Genomic DNA, 14,127 nt, shown 5'->3' with positions numbered 1-14,127 from the left:
AACCCAAACCATTCTAGGATTGTACAGTTAATTCCCTGCAAGTCGTCATTCTGCTGGCATCACTTCTGATACTTCCTCTTGCAGCATCACCAGACCCAGGTCCATGCACCTGAACGTGACAAAATCCCACAGTCCTTTCCGCAGGGCAGTGCCTGGTGTTGGCTGCTCTCTGACAAACCGGTACTCTGGGCTGGGCAGAACAGCTAAACCTCCCTGGATCAGAGCATCCAGCTCCAAACCCCACCGCGTTCCACAGGAGCGTATCCTACCGGTGGAACCTCCATCAGAAAGCTGAGGGGGGAGCTGAGAGCTCCTGGGCTGTTTCCTCCTCACTTACACATCTTTAAAGTGCAGGACCAAAACCAGAAATATTTTTCAGCATGAGAATTATATATTACTTTCTTACTTTCTATTTTTCCACGAATGCCTTCTCCCACAAACACAACCATACCGTGTGGGAGACAGACCAGCCTACACATGTGGCTCAAAAGCAACAAAAAGAGCATCAAAAAGCAACAAAAAAGGACCTTTTCATTGTTCCAACAGCAACATTCCCTGCGGCACTCCCCTGCAAGCGGGGACATCTCACCCAGTCCTACGGAGTTATGGAAGAGCTGTGTTCTTTCAGCTCTTACGCTGACTTGCGGTAGGCCAGTCCCTATACAGACCCAAACGGGGCTAGACTCTTCCTCAGATCAGAAGCCAAAGGCAGTGACAACTACACAAAATCTGAAGAAGTCAGGAAAGCTGAATTATAGCTATAAAAAGTGGAAAAGACCTGGAAAACTCTACCCCACCCGGCTTTTTTGAAGCTGTGGCCCGCAGATGCCTTGTGGCACTGGATGGATTTCCAAGAGTCCATGTAAAGATGAAAACAAGCCTGCTGGCAGCAAGGGAGGTGGGCCTACATGTATTTTAGCAGTCAAATGAGAGATTGGAAACCCCCACCCAGCCCTCCTCATGAAGCAGAAGGGATTTGCTCCCGTGGCACTGGATGGATTTCCAAGAGTCCATGTAAAGATGAAAACAAGCCTGCTGGCAGCAAGGGCGGTGGGCCTACATGTATTTTAGTAGTTAAATGAGAGATTGGAAACCCCCCACCCAGTCCTCCCCATGAAGCAGAAGGGGTTTGCTCCCTCCCAGCATCTTCCCGTAGTGGAGAGCATCTGCCCCAAGCCGTGCTAGGGACCAGAGGTCACGTGGTGCCACCGCACACTGCCGTGTTAGGGTTCTTACGCACAAAGCCTCCCTGCTCCACCATCTCGCTCTTCCCCAGAAGTGGCTGTACCTGTTCTTGGCAGTGATATAAGACATGATGTTTTGGTTGAAGAACTTCAGGATCAGCGGGATGCAGTTGGCAAACACCAAATGTTGGGACACGTACTCAAACTGAGGAGAAGAAGTGAAACGGGTCAACGTTAGCTGGAACGACTGGGAGCATCACCTGGGAATGGCAAACCATTTCCAGCCAAAAGCAAAGCTGTCTTGATGGTTTGCTCCAGCCGCCTCGCAGACCATCTCCCCCTCGCAGAGGTCTGCTGTGTAAGGCTTGCATCACCTACAGCAACTCCCACCAGCTGGAAAACTCTGCCATGGAGCGGGGACGCAAACGTTACGGCAGTCGCTCAGAAATAGCTGCCCCTAATGGCCACAGCGTAGCTTTTCAAGATGAAAATCCGTGACAAAACAGTATATAGGGAAGAGGGAAGGAGGAGGGATAGAGAGAAAACGCAGTAATTCCTATCGCTGTCACACGCTAACCCAGTCCCTTTTCACATTTCGACTGAATAAAGTACCCTTACCATCACACACGCTTTTAATTTCTCTTCCCCTCTAAGCATTAAATGCTCTGGGTATGTACAGCTGTGTAACACAACAAACCTCTACTGTCCCCTAGAGAGACCGACACATAGCAGCAGTATCCTACCCCATCCTACCCTACCCATGCCTCTCACTAACCTGCAATCAACAACCCAAAGTTGAGAGTGAAGAAACAGTTTGTTCCTGCACGTCTCATCTCAGCCTGGTACAAGCTGTCAACACTCCGTACACCCCCCACGGAACACCGCCGCCAGTATTTGTGAGTGATCCCAGCAGTCCCCGCTAGCCGGGATCCGAGATGCTCTCATGGCTTTGAAACGCAGCTGCCAGCAACTAGGATGTTATCCAGGATCGGGCCGAAGGTAATGCTAACTTGCTGAACTGCAACCGTTGGATGGTGTTTCTCTTTTGGCATAGGAAACACCAAATCTCAAGGGAACTGAGACAAAACCCCCCCAAGATCTGTGTTGGTGTGAAGGTCTGTGCAGTGGCTGCCCCACCGGTACGGCAGCCAGCGAGCGCAGGGTGACCCCCCCGGAGCCTGGACACGCTGGGAAACATCAGCTCAGCCCCCGCCGTGGTTTTCGGGGTGGTCCTTGAGACCAGCCTCAGCCTCAAAAAAAATGATGATGGCTCGCTCAAAATCAGACGCAAAAGCAGAATCGGGGAGGGAGGAAACCCTACAGCTTTCTCCAGAGTTAGCACCAAACTGCGGGGGTCCTCCTGCCACGGAGGAAGAAATGAGAGGAGCTGCTTTGGGTGTGAAGTGAGAAAAATCAGTGAAGGGACTTGGGGGGACCTGGAGGAAACGTCAGATTGTAAAAATTTGGGAGTGGGGGTGGGGGGAGGGGGTGTGTTCCATTTTATCCTATCCAGTACATGGATTTATATTTATCCTCAGATAAATCCTCAGTGGACTTCGTAACACAGACGGATTTGTACCACGCTGAAACCTTTAAAAGAAAACAAATTACAAAGCATTAATTGCTTGACTTGCAGAACGGGTGGAGAACTGGGCCCAGGCTGCAGCCCAGACGAATCCCTTGTGGTTTTTTAATCGAGGAAAGCCCTCACACGGGTCCAGTCCGATGGATGCTGTGCAGATGAAACAGAAATCAGATTGCATCTAGGACCCAGGCCTCCAGGCTCCGTTGAAACTGGAGCCCCAAGAACCTGATCCTGCCAAGGGACAGAGGACGAGATTAGTTGACCTCGTGAGCTCCTACGCAGCACTATTTCTGGCCACTGGAGATGAGACAGAGGAAAAGAGGGTGTTGTCTAACCCCCCATCCCCTTCCCCCTTCTGCCACAGAGGCTCGTGCTCGTGGTATCTCCTAAATTTTAACCTGATCAGGCACAGTGTGAATTTTTCCAGAGTTCTGAAAACTCTTTCCACGTGAGTGGCTACGATCCTGTCAGAACACAGTCAGAGATATATTTCAGGCAGGTTATCCCTGTCTGAGTAACCCTACACAAATCCTCGCCCGGGGCTGGGGTTCCCCGCTATGGAAAAGCGATCTGCAGCTCCTCATGGAAACCCCTCCCGGAGAGATCTCTTGGGATATTGGGATACACCGGTGTCCAGGCAAGCTGGGCCACGGCCGACCTCTTCTCTATGCTCACCTGGTAGATGTGGTTCAGCTTGAAGTGCTTGAGGAGCAGCAGCAGCAAAGCCGAGATGCTCTTCACGATGATCTCTTTGTGCCTGTTCACGTCGATCCCCAGTTTCATGCTCTGAAGGACGGTGATGCTGGGTTGGAGGGAAAGAAGGCAACAGCACAGCGGGTACGGGGACAAGGAGGACAAAGGGACTTTGTTGAGTTTATAGTCATCTGGACAGGTTCTACAGAAGCAGGGACCTTCCCTTCCCCCGGGGCCTCCCATTTCCATCCTCTCCTGCCTGGTGACACTGAAGCGCATTAAAAAAAAGGGACAAAAAAAGCAGATTGCCCTCCGCCAGCATTCCTGGGAGAGCGGTATGAAGGACACCTGGCATATGCTCACGTATCTTTATGATTTGTGTCAATTAGCATGATTTTATGGTTTGTGTCACTTCGCTAGCAGAGCACAGCAGCTGCCGACTGCGCACAAATTGTCACGCTCCTGAAAAACCGGCATCACTTCCCTGGATTTCATTCCTCTGCCCTGGTGGCAACAGTAGCTTGCACCTATCCAAAGAGATGTCCCCAAATCTGGAGCCCCCCAAACCTATCAGCAAACCCCAGTTCCCCTGCTTGGTCCAAGACTTTGTGGCAAAGCTGGGATGGCTGGTGGCCACCTTCTCCGGGACTTACGGCATCTCTTCAGGCAACACGTCTGCCAGGATGTTGATGGAGTCAGTCTTGGCTTTGGAGGTGGGCGCTGCAGCAAGAAGGATCTTCAGCAAAGCTATCTGCAGAAGGAGGGAGGGTGTCAGGAAGGGGCATTCCTTCCTTCTCCTTCACTTGCCAAAACTGGACAACTTCAAGCCAACTCTATAGGGTTTCACCAGCCCAAGCTCTGGTCACCGTGATGGACGGACTATGCCAAGGCCCAACCTCTCCTTTTATTCCCTGGTCACACAGGCCAAGTGTGGGGACCATGGCAGCTGATGGATAAAATACTACAAGGTGCACCAGGAGCCTAATGCATTTAAATCTGTGTTTGTTGTCACTCTGTCCCTACGGACACAGTGACCCAACCAGCATCCTAATGTAGACAAGTTTCAGAACGCTCATTCTGTTCCTCTGGGAATCTCCAGGGGCCATGGGAAAGCTGCAAGGGATATCCCTGTAAGGAAAGTTATCACCTACAGACTCTCCAGAGCTGGAATAGCTGTTGAGGGCACAGCCCAGCTGGCAGAGACCTGAAGGCATTTCCACCTTGTTTGCGGTGCCTAAAGCACGACGATGGTTTAGTTTGGTTCCTGGCCCAGCAAGCCGTCACGCTCGGAGATCAGTGTGATACCGTAACGGCAAGTTAATCCCAGCAAGAAGGACAAAGGCTCAAGGACCAGTGCAGTCCGTAGGTTGCTTGTTGAGGTCAGAAGTGAAGGTGCCTGCATCGGTGTGCAACAGCTTGTTGGTAAATACTACAGCTCATGCAGCTCAAGAGATGACACACGGCCAGCCCTGACGGGTTCCCCTCAGTATCCGGAGGGCAGGAGCCAGTTTTGACCTCCCACCAACGTGTAGGACTTCATTCCTTGTTCCCAATCCTCTACGCACATCCTATTTTCCAACCACTGACCTGTTCCCAAGCATTTGACTGGCTCCCTGGGTATCTACACCCCTTGATCCTCTGACTCCCTCCTCTTGGACTGTACTTCCATTGACTGTACTTGACCATTCAAGTCCTGAACACGCCCCAGCAGCCTCATGCTGAGCCCCACAGCTCACAAATTGGCACCATTCCCCCCTCAAAAGCTCTTCTTCACTTTTAAGAAACACAGGCTTACCATATACTGGGGGAGATTGTACAACATTGCTCGATACAAGACCTCACAAGGGGTTTCCTGGACTTCCTCTTCCCCCTAGCACAGAGAAACATGAGAAACAAGGGAAAATGGAATATTTCCAGTCCACACACTTGAGGTATGTCAGTCACCTCCACAAAACCCAGCTCGAGGACTTAATGATGGACACAGCCACATGCTGACTGCGGGAAGCTCCAGGCCTTTCTCCACTGCTACCTTTGATCAAGATACGGACTTCCAGCAAAAAAGAGCACCCAAGGTGTCCTATGGATCATGGAAAACGTATGGGTTTCTATGACAACTCGGAAATCTTCCACACATCTATCTAGTGATGGGGAGCAGCAACTTCTTACCAGAGACATGGGGCACTTCTCCAGCTCCTCCTCGTTTTTGATCTGGACGTCTGAGATGGAAACGTACTTGTGCTGGCAAAATACAGAGACAGAGGCAGAGCAATGTCACAACCGGAAGGTGACACAGTCAGCAACGACAACATCGGCTGATTGCAGTGGTACCCGAGTTTGGTGAACAGGTTGCCGCAGATCCATGGAGAGCTCATCCTTCCGTGGGACATCCCTCTGTCCCTGAAGCCCTTCACACATCATGCCTTTGATTACTTCTACCTACACTTTCTAGGGCCTCTCCGTAAGCAAGTGGAGAGGGACAATCACCTCCAAAAGGCAATCCAGGCCTTACGTAGGGTCAGTTGACCTCTGGAGGTGTCTCACTCCACGTGGAGCAATGCAGAAGCCAAGGCCAGCCATGCTTCCCTCTGGGAACAGCACAGGTCTGGGCATGTATGCCCAAACCCAACTCTGGAAGTTTGTCCAGAGTTCCTGCAATTCCTGCAAGAAGCTCCAGCAGCTTTTCCTGGGATAACTAACAAGAAGGGTCCCTCTTACACCCTCCAGTAACTGTGTTTCAGCCAGAGGTTAGACATGAGGATCACGCACTGCGTGTGGTGGATATCCAGCTCCTCTCAAGCTGTTCAGACCTTGACTGGATTCATCAGATTGACTTCCCAAGGCAGAGAGAGCAAGAGCTCAGACCAAACGCGTGGTTGCACAGCAGCTGAAGAGGAGAGGACTAAATTCACGTGAAACATTTACTGTGGGCGGAGAGCATACATCCGAGGGACCTGATGCCCTGGAATCCCCCTGTGGCTCGAGTTATCTTGGCCAATGATTTCCCCACAGGTCTGATCCCACCCTCAGAGCATCTGCTGAGTGCCAGGGAGCAAAAATAGCAAGGGACAAGGTTAGACAAGCTGACTGCTGCTCAGCAAGGTTTTCTGGGCTGCTGCATTCAAGTGTCCCGCATGGAGCTACCGTCTTACCTGCTTCAGTGTCTTCACGCTTTCGTGGATGGGCCGTGGTAGCCCTATCAGGGTTTCGGTGTCTCTGTGGGGGATGGAAGATGGTAAGTACGAGGCTGGGAAGCCGACCTGGGTTTAATACTTCCATGTCATACAAGGCAAAAGAGGAAGCCTGAATCTACTGACACTTCCCAGATGAGACAGGAATTAGGAGAAGTGTTGGCATGAGCTGCCCACCCTCCTACCTCCTCCCCAGCAAAGCCTGCACAAGAAAGGGGCGACATCAGGGTGAAGAGCTGGGGTGAAATTAGGTCAGTTTGAGCCCAGCACCACACCTCAAAAAAAAAAAAAATACACCCTGCTGGGCCCATGCCAGGGTGACTGTGCACCCGCAGCTTGATTTAGTCACAAACTGGGTAATTTGCTGTGGATACCAGATTGTCCCAACTCCCCCTCTGCATCAAACCAGTCTCTGGCTTGGGCCAGGGGTCACTTATTCTGGGGTAGGCCTGATTTTTAATAGAAAGAGGTCCTTGGAGACCGGCATCTCCAAGAAGATGTTTTTATAACACCAAGCGCACTGCTGCAGCCCCAGTGAAATCCAGCGCTGTGCTGCATCGTCCTGAGCGTGCCTTAGCCTGGTTGAGTTGAGAAAAAACGACGCTCGGTGGGCACCTCCCACCAGTTAAATTCCACTGGTGGGAGCTATGAGACAGACTTGGGGAGACCAACACACGTCATACTCACTGCCCCAGCGTGAATCCGATGAATTTGTTCCTGCTTGCTTCCAGGAAATGCTCAATGTCTTTCTGTCTGATGGAGCAACAAAGAAACACAACCAAGGAGAAGGTTGGAAAACAGACATATACCACAGCAAAGCCTACACTGCCCAGAAAGGAGAGCAGTCTGGGTCGAGAAAGAAACTTTGAGCTTTCTAGGATTGATTTCCAAAGGTCTTAATAGCAGCGGGATAGAGTCACCGTTGCTCATGTTGGTTGGGAACAGCGTGAACGAAAAACCATTTGTATTTGTTGTGGAACTCCATGGGAGTGGGCAAATAAATGCAGAGGAATTCTCTACGAACAGCACTTTTTCATCCACCTTCTGTGCTCCTAGCACATGCATCTTCAAGTAGCATCTGCTCACCGCGAGCGAACAAATGTTGTCTCCGCAGTCTGGCGGAGCACGTGCTGCTCTGAGAGAGCAAGCTGACGCCTTGTCCACCTTTCAGGAAAACTGGTCAGGGTCTCAGCGCTACGAGGAGGACATGATCCGTGAGCCAAGGCTCTCACAGGCAGGAAGAAACCCAGCTGGATTTCAAGCACCGGCCAAGAAAAACAATGGCCGTTTGATTTCGACGCTGAGAGCATTCTTCGGTGGAGTGCCACGGCACCGCGTGTGCAGAGACCCATGTGGGAAACCAGTTCTTGCCATGTCCCTGCACGAGTGCTCTGGATAGACACACTTAACCCTGTCACTGCTCCCACGTCAAAAAGATGTATTTGCCTCGGTGCTTTAAAGACACCGGCTTAAATCCAGGCCTCAGGTGAACAGCAAAAAAAAAAATCACATGGATTAGAGGGAAAGGGGCAGAGGTTTTCACCCTCTTTTCCTAACGCTCCCGCACAGCACGTGTAGCAGAACTGGTCTTAGGAAGGGAAGGCACCAACTCCTTTATCCTCAGATGTTTTTCTCCCATTTCTCACTTCAGAGCAAGGCCACTCACGAAAGCTTAACTGGCAACACAAGGGTCCCACCCAACAGGCAAGAGGTGATGTCGTTAACCATGATTAGTCTAGGACCTTGCCCTCCCAAAATCCATTGGTGCTGGCTGGGAAAGCTGACCCTGCTCACAGCCCACAGCCCCTGTTCCCACAGTGCTCCAGCACAAGCCTCCTTCCCAGTTCAACCCCCAAAATGGGATTGCCACTTCTTGGCCAAGCTCGGCCACACGTGGTTTGTACAGCCTGAGCAAGGGCTCAGCTAAACCCAATCCAGAAAGGACCAAATGAGACAAAAAAAAGGAGTGGAGCCACTTCAGTCCAACTTGCCAGAGGCCAACAAACTTGCTGCAGATGGATGTTCAGCCTGCACTGAACTCCAGGACAGGAACTTCATAGGACTGGGGAGGATGGCAAAGAAACCAGATGGTTTTACCTGACTTTGGGAGCCCAGGGAAGCCCTTTGGGGAATGACACCCTTTCAATAGGTGGGCGCTGAGCAGGCATCACGGGGATAACTGCATCCCGCTCCATCAGGTCCAGTTCCCCCTCGATGCCGTTGTCCACATCATCGTTCTCCTCTTCATCGACTCCTGCTTCATCATTTTTGAAGGGGTCTCGCTCGTTGTAGATATCCAAACTGTCTTGCTTCACCAGTGGCTGCAGCAGAAGGGGAAAGAGAAACTCAAGTCACCCCATGGATTTCAGTTCATTCCCAGCTGCTGGCACCAAACCTTTCCCTCCTGGAAGGATCAAGCTCCCAGGTGTTCCCCCGGTGAGGATTTCCCTCATAGCTATTGTCACCAAAGCCTGGACAAGGAACAACACCCTCTGTACCTCTACCCTTGCTGCTCAGCAAGATGTGACCCCATTTTCCATCTTAACTTTTGGAACGATCATCCAACATCTCTCCAATAAAATGCAGAAGAGGCATTTTATTCCTTGGCTGTAACACAGCAACTCCAAGAGCGCAGCTAAATAGAGGCAAGCTTGCTGTCAGCAGCGTGCTCCTCGGCACTTATCAGCCCCTCGCCACAGGGTCAGGATGTCCTCCTGCTTCCTCTGGATCAAATGCCCTGCTGGGCTGATCCACCACCACTGAAACTGGTGGATGACAAATCGGACATGAGCCGGCTGTGTGCGCTGGCAGCCCTGAAAGCCAACCCCATCCTGGGCTGGATCCAGAGCAGCGTGGCCAGGGGGGCGAGGGAGGGGATTCTGCCCCTCTGCTCCGCTCTGGGGAGACCCCCCTGCAGTTCTGCTCCAGCTCTGGGCCCCAACAGCAGGAGGACACGGAGCTGTTGGAGCGAGGCCAGAGGAGGCCCCGGAGATGCTCCGAGGGCTGGAGCCCCTCTGCCCTGGGGACAGGCTGGGGGAGTTGGGGGGTTCAGCCTGGAGAAGGGAAGCTCCGGGGAGACCTCAGAGCCCCTTCCAGTGCCTGGGGGGCTGCAAGGAAGCTGGGGGGACTTTTCCCAAGGGCAGGGAGTGACAGGACAAGGGGTGACGGGTTTAACCAGGAAGAGGGAGATGGAGATGGGCCATGGGGAAGGAATTCTTCCCGCAGAGGGTGGGAGCACTGGGACAGGTTCCCAGAGAAGCTGTGGATGCCCCATCCCTGGGAGTGTCCAAGGCCAGGCTGGATGAGGCTTGGAGCACCCTGGGCTATGGAAGGTGTCCCTGCCCATGGCAGGGGGTGAGGCTGGGGGGGCTTTAAGGGTCCTTCCCACCCAAACCATTCCGTGATTCTATGAAACTGGAAAACACTTGGGGAGAAAGGTAAACACACTCCCGAGGACAGGTTGACTGCGTGAACGGGTGACGGTCCCGTTGGAAAAGCATCCTGGGCCATGCAGGGGGATGTGCCTGCTCTTACCCTCCGGCTGCGGTGACCACGCTTCTGCTGCTGCTGCTCCATGAGCTCGATGGAGTATGTGGGGGGCGAAGCGGCGCGCATGCTGCGCATCACCTGGATGCTGTCCTCCGGCAAGGGCGGCAGCCCCAGCTCCTCACGCTTCCTCACCTTCATCGCCTGCAGCGCTTCGAATCCACCCAGCGTGAACTGGGGACCAACAAGAGAGGTGAGAAAGCAGGGAGCAGACATCCCACCTGGGCTGAGGAGTTGAGAATGAAGACACCACGGCCAACGGGCTTCACCCCCACCCCACGTCCCCTGCGTGGCTCAGCCCACCCTCATCCCACAAGAAACTGTTTGCCTTGTGTCAGCCATCCTAAATAACCTCGTTACGGCTGGACTGAATAGTGGAAAACATCCAGGCTGCATCGGCACTATTCCCAAAATGACCTGTTTCTGGAAAAAAGAAGGGTTTGCACTCACCAGAAGCACCTTCCAGAGCAGGAGCAGGACTTTCTTCATGGGGAAGTGTGGAGCGTGGCCACTGCAGAACTTGGTCACCATCGTGAAGAGCAGAAGAGCAAACGGCTCTTCAGAGTGCACGGGGAAACCTGGTGGAAAGAGGGACCAGGAGCAGGTTCAGAGCAGATCCCCGATCCCTGCGATCTCCCCACTGGTCCAACATGATGAAGGGACCTCGTCAGGGCACAATGAACTTTGTGGCTCACTCAGCTCCATCCTGAAGGTTTCCCGGCAGGTTTTCCACTCGGGGGGATCCGCCTCCTGCTCCACACGGATGTTCTCCACCATCAGGTACATGACACTCAGCAGCACCCTGTCGGGACAGCACGGCAGGCGGGTGACGCTGCCAGCCAGAGGCCACTTTGTCCCCAGAGGTAGTCCCACAGCCTCCACCCGACATGCAAATGGGGGTCTGAGCGGGGATACCTGAGCTCCGTGCTGTCGGCCAGGGAGATGGCCGGCTTCCTCAGGGCGCTGCTGCAGGCCTGGCTGTTGCTGCAGGGAAGGGGACGAGCTCAGCGCCAGCCACCGGGCACGGGCTGCTCCTCACCCCGACCCCCAGCCTACGACTGCAGCGGTGGAAGCACCGCACTGGGATCGTGTCATGGCTGCGGCACCGCCCTGGACTTCAGTGAGGAAGAGGAGGGAGAAGAGGGCGAGAGCAATGGGGAGAAAGAATATGAAGAAGACAAGGAGAAAGAAGATGGAATAAGAAGAGGAGGAGGGGGAGAAAGAAGAAGAGGAGGAGGAGGAGGGGGAGAAAGAAGAAGATGGAATAAGAGGAGGAGAAAGAAGAAGATGGAATAAGAAGAGGAGGAGGAGGAGGGGGAGAAAGAAGAAGATGGAATAAGAGGAGGAGAAAGAAGAAGATGGAATAAGAAGAGGAGGAGGAGGAGGGGGAGAAAGAAGAAGATGGAATAAGAGGAGGAGAAAGAAGAAGATGGAATAAGAAGAGGAGGAGGAGGAGGGGGAGAAAGAAGAAGATGGAATAAGAGGAGGAGAAAGAAGAAGATGGAATAAGAAGAGGAGGAGGAGGAGGGGGAGAAAGAAGAAGATGGAATAAGAGGAGGAGAAAGAAGAAGATGGAATAAGAAGAGGAGGAGGAGGAGGGGGAGAAAGAAGAAGAGGAGGGCAAAGAGAAAGTATAAGATGAAGAAAAGGACAAGGAGAGTGAGGAGGAGGGCAAGAAGGACGAGGAGAAAGAAGATGAAGTGGAGGAGGATGAGGAGTGCAAAGAGAAAGAATAAGATGAAGAAGAGGACCAGGAGGGTGAGGGCAGTGTGGGGCCTCTCACTCAATCTCCATGTTGAGGAGCTCCAGGAAGGCAGTGAAGGTTCCCAGCTGGTACAGGAGGAAGCTGTTGTGCCGAGACCAGTGCAGGACATCGCCTTCGTTATCGCAGTCTCCAAAGACGCCTGGAGGGGCCCAAAGGAAGGAACTAGTTAGGGGGGTGCTGCCTTTGAACCCCTGGGACCACCCCAGAAAGGAGCTACACTGCACCAACCTGGCAGAACCCCAGGAGAAGGCTTCTCCCACGCCCCCTGGACGAAGCCAGGCAGCAGACACACACGGGGGATGTGGTCCTTACCCTGTGCCAGGTAGAGGATGGCCCGCGCTACTCTGAGCCGCTTGTCCCTGTTGACCACCTCCAGCCCATCCAGCAGGCGCATGACGTAGGCCTTTTGCTGAGCCCCGTCCAGCTCCAGCCACCTCCTGCCCTGCACTGGAAAGGGGACACAACAGCCAGCTGGGTGCCCCCCCGGGGGTCCCGCTCTTGCCCGGGAGGGCTGCCCCGAGCCCCGGGGTGCTGAGCCCAGAGCTGGTACCTTGTGCGTGGAAATCCTCCTCGAAGCATCTCCTGTTGGTGCTGAGCTCAGGCTCCTCGGTGTAGCTGTACAGCTCTGATGGAGAAAGGGATCAGCAAGGACCCGGAGGAGTTTCACCCTCCTCCTCCTCACCAAATTCCCTGTGGGACTCAAACATCCCAACGCACCTGAGGAGACACGGGCCACCGACCTAAACTTATCCCTGAGCTCTTCCGCAGCTCCAGGGGGCATCTTGGAGCCACCAAATCCATCATTTTCACCCCCGTGTCCGTGCTGGGCTGTGCTCGAGCTGCATTTGCAATTTCACAGGGGTATTTGGGGGAAGGGGGAGTAATTTTCTGTCCCGGTTAAGGCCCTTTGCAAAGGGAGGGACCGCAGGAGCACCCAGGCAAGACCTGCACTGACTCCAAACCCAGCAGCTCGGATATTCTGGGACCTGCAAATAGGGGCTGGACTTGGAGGGACACGCTGTTGTGCCTGTTCCTATAGAGTTCCTACCTGTTTGTATAGAATTCCTATAGGTCCTACGGCGCTGAGCAGCACCATGGGGGACCGAAACGGTTCCGCAAGGAGGGAGGAAGGATCCCTCAAAGGAAAAATGTGCTTTAGCCAGGCCAGCTCGTGCAGCCGAGACACGCAGAGCTAAAAATAGCCCCTTTGCTGGTTGAGATACGCTCAGGACCCCGGGGCGTTACGGGGCGGAAGCAGCCAGAGCCGCCACACGGCAGGAAGATACGGGATGAGGACTCAACCCATCGTGACACCCGCGATAAAGGGTGACGCTTGCCAGCCTGGGCTGTGCCACCAGGCATGCCACCCGTCCTCCCCACCCCCTGCCATCGTGTCCCGGATAATTCCAAGCGTGGGGTAATCCCTGTGCCCCCCACGCGTCCCTTGTGCTCATCCCCGGGGAGCGAGCGGCTCTCTATTAATAAAACCCTCTTGCTCCGTTACCGCAAGGATGATACCACGCGATATCCATCCCCCATCCCGCTCGCTCGACTCCCCAAGGGAATATTTTTCCCTACCCGGCGGACTCCTATTAATAGCAGCACAGCACCCAAACGCCGCTTCACCTGCTAACTCAGCGCCGTGACCGTCGGCGTCCCCGTATTCGAACTCCAGGTTGGGGCAATCCACTGAGCCCTGCGGAGAACAGGTCGGGGTTAGCGGGTGGGCTGGCACATCCCTACGGATATTTCGGGAGGCAGGTCGGCCGCCAGCACTTCCAGCCTTTGCGTTAAAGCTCCTCCAGCCACCGGAGCAGCGCCTTGTGCACAGATGGTCTTGACACAGGTCTCCGGGGCTCGAGCGGGATGGCCACGCAAGGCTACTTCAAATACAGCGCGAACGTGGAAGGTGAGGATAAAAATAGCATCCCTCAAATCCCAGGAAAAGCAGAGGCAGGATCTAAAGTGAATATTTGATGCATTTCAGAGCTTAAAAACCCGAAATCTGGGGCTGGTTTGAAGTGAAGGTGCCCAGGAGGATGCGAATGCCTCGTGTTCTGTCCTTAGCATCCCAGATCCGACAGCTTCCGAGGCCAGGCTTCGCCCTTTTGAAGCCCACACGGTTGTGGATCTCCTCCTCCTCCCCTGCGGATGAGGAACTGGAGC

General features: G+C 53.7%; 1 protein-coding gene across 1 annotated transcript; it reads right to left on the bottom strand.

Moving 5' to 3' along the window:
- Nucleotides 1-1,288: 1,288 nt before the first annotated feature.
- Nucleotides 1,289-13,781, bottom strand: STRIP2 (striatin interacting protein 2; the record flags this gene model as incomplete). The annotated part of the gene is made up of 16 exons (XM_010160784.1): nt 1,289-1,389; nt 3,445-3,571; nt 4,116-4,213; nt 5,258-5,332; nt 5,629-5,700; nt 6,612-6,675; nt 7,338-7,403; nt 8,748-8,971; nt 10,185-10,370; nt 10,647-10,774; nt 10,892-10,998; nt 11,112-11,180; nt 11,980-12,100; nt 12,274-12,408; nt 12,512-12,586; nt 13,588-13,781. Coding segments are annotated over 16 exons (1,842 nt in total), but the record flags the coding sequence as incomplete, so codon positions are not given.
- Nucleotides 13,782-14,127: the final 346 nt, after the last annotated feature.

This window comes from Eurypyga helias, unplaced genomic scaffold (genome assembly GCF_000690775.1).
Source record: "Eurypyga helias isolate BGI_N326 unplaced genomic scaffold, ASM69077v1 scaffold23001, whole genome shotgun sequence".
Classification (NCBI taxonomy): Eukaryota; Metazoa; Chordata; class Aves; order Eurypygiformes; family Eurypygidae; genus Eurypyga; species Eurypyga helias.
This window is presented reverse-complemented; position numbering and strand designations above follow the sequence as displayed.